At 69.2% G+C, this 1030-nt stretch overlaps 1 protein-coding gene across 1 annotated transcript; it reads left to right on the forward strand.

Moving 5' to 3' along the window:
• The first annotated feature begins 62 nt into the window (after positions 1 to 62).
• On the forward strand, positions 63 to 791 carry LOC120860154 (L-lactate dehydrogenase-like). The gene has a single exon (XM_040235955.1). The coding sequence runs from the start codon at positions 63 to 65 to the stop codon at positions 789 to 791; it is 729 nt and encodes a 242-aa protein (XP_040091889.1).
• The last annotated feature ends 239 nt before the right edge of the window (positions 792 to 1030 follow it).

Consider the following 1030-nt stretch of genomic DNA (forward strand, 5'->3'; position numbering starts at 1 on the left):
TGGTTGCGGCATCATCGAGACCGATCTGGTTCCAGCTCTATGTCATTCGGGACCGCGGCTTTATGCGGGACCTGCTTTGCCGCGCCAAGGCGCAAGGCGCGTCCGCACTGGTGTTCACGGTCGACATGCCCGTTCCGGGGATGCGGCGCCGGGATGCGCATAGTGGCCTCTCCGGGGCAGGGAGCGGAATGCGGCGACTCGTGCAGGCGGCGGGGCGACCCGGCTGGGCATGGGACGTCGGCGTGCGCGGACGGCCGCACATCCTCGGCAACGTCGCCCCGGTACTCGGCAAGACGAGCGGGCTGGAGGACTTCATGGGCTGGCTCGCCGCGAATTTCGATCCCGCCGTCCAGTGGCGCGACCTGGAATGGATCCGCGAGACCTGGGACGGTCCCCTGATCGTCAAGGGCATCCTTGACCCCGAAGACGCCAGGGATGCGGCGCGGTTCGGGGCCGATGGCATCGTCGTCTCCAACCATGGCGGGCGCCAGCTCGACGGCGCCGTTTCGACTGCGCGGGCCTTGCCGTCGGTGGCGGGAGCGGTCGGGGATCGGCTCACCGTGCTGGCCGATTCCGGCATACGGTCCGGCGCCGATGTCGTGCGCATGCTCGCGCTGGGCGCCCAAGGGGTGTTGCTGGGGCGCGCATGGGCCTATGCCCTGGCAGCGGCGGGCGAGGCCGGCGTGGTGCGTCTGCTCGACCTCTTTGCGGCGGAGATGCGGGTCACGCTCGCCCTGGCGGGTGCCCGCACGCTTGCGGAGGTCGACACATCGCTGCTGGACATGCGCTAGGGTCCGGGCGGCGACCCGCGGCTCACGCCGCCTGCCCGCGATCCGGCGCATACCGGTACCGGGCGAGCGTTTCGGGCTTCATCTCGATCGAGAATCCCGGCCTTTCCGGGGGCATGTAGGCGGCCGACCGGATCACGCAGGGATCGACGAAATGCTCGTGCAGGTGATCGACATATTCGATCACACGGCCCTCACGCGTGCCGGCGAAGCAGAGATAGTCGATCATCGCGAGATGCTGG

The sequence above is a fragment of the Oryx dammah genome, unplaced genomic scaffold, assembly GCF_014754425.2.
Source record: "Oryx dammah isolate SB20612 unplaced genomic scaffold, SCBI_Odam_1.1 HiC_scaffold_10751, whole genome shotgun sequence".
NCBI lineage: Eukaryota > Metazoa > Chordata > Mammalia > Artiodactyla > Bovidae > Oryx > Oryx dammah.

What these genes read in the sequence shown, in the direction of transcription:
- LOC120860154 (XM_040235955.1), top strand. Translation starts at nt 63, where the DNA reads ATGCGGGACCTGCTTTGCCGCGCCAAGGCGCAAGGCGCGTCCGCACTG.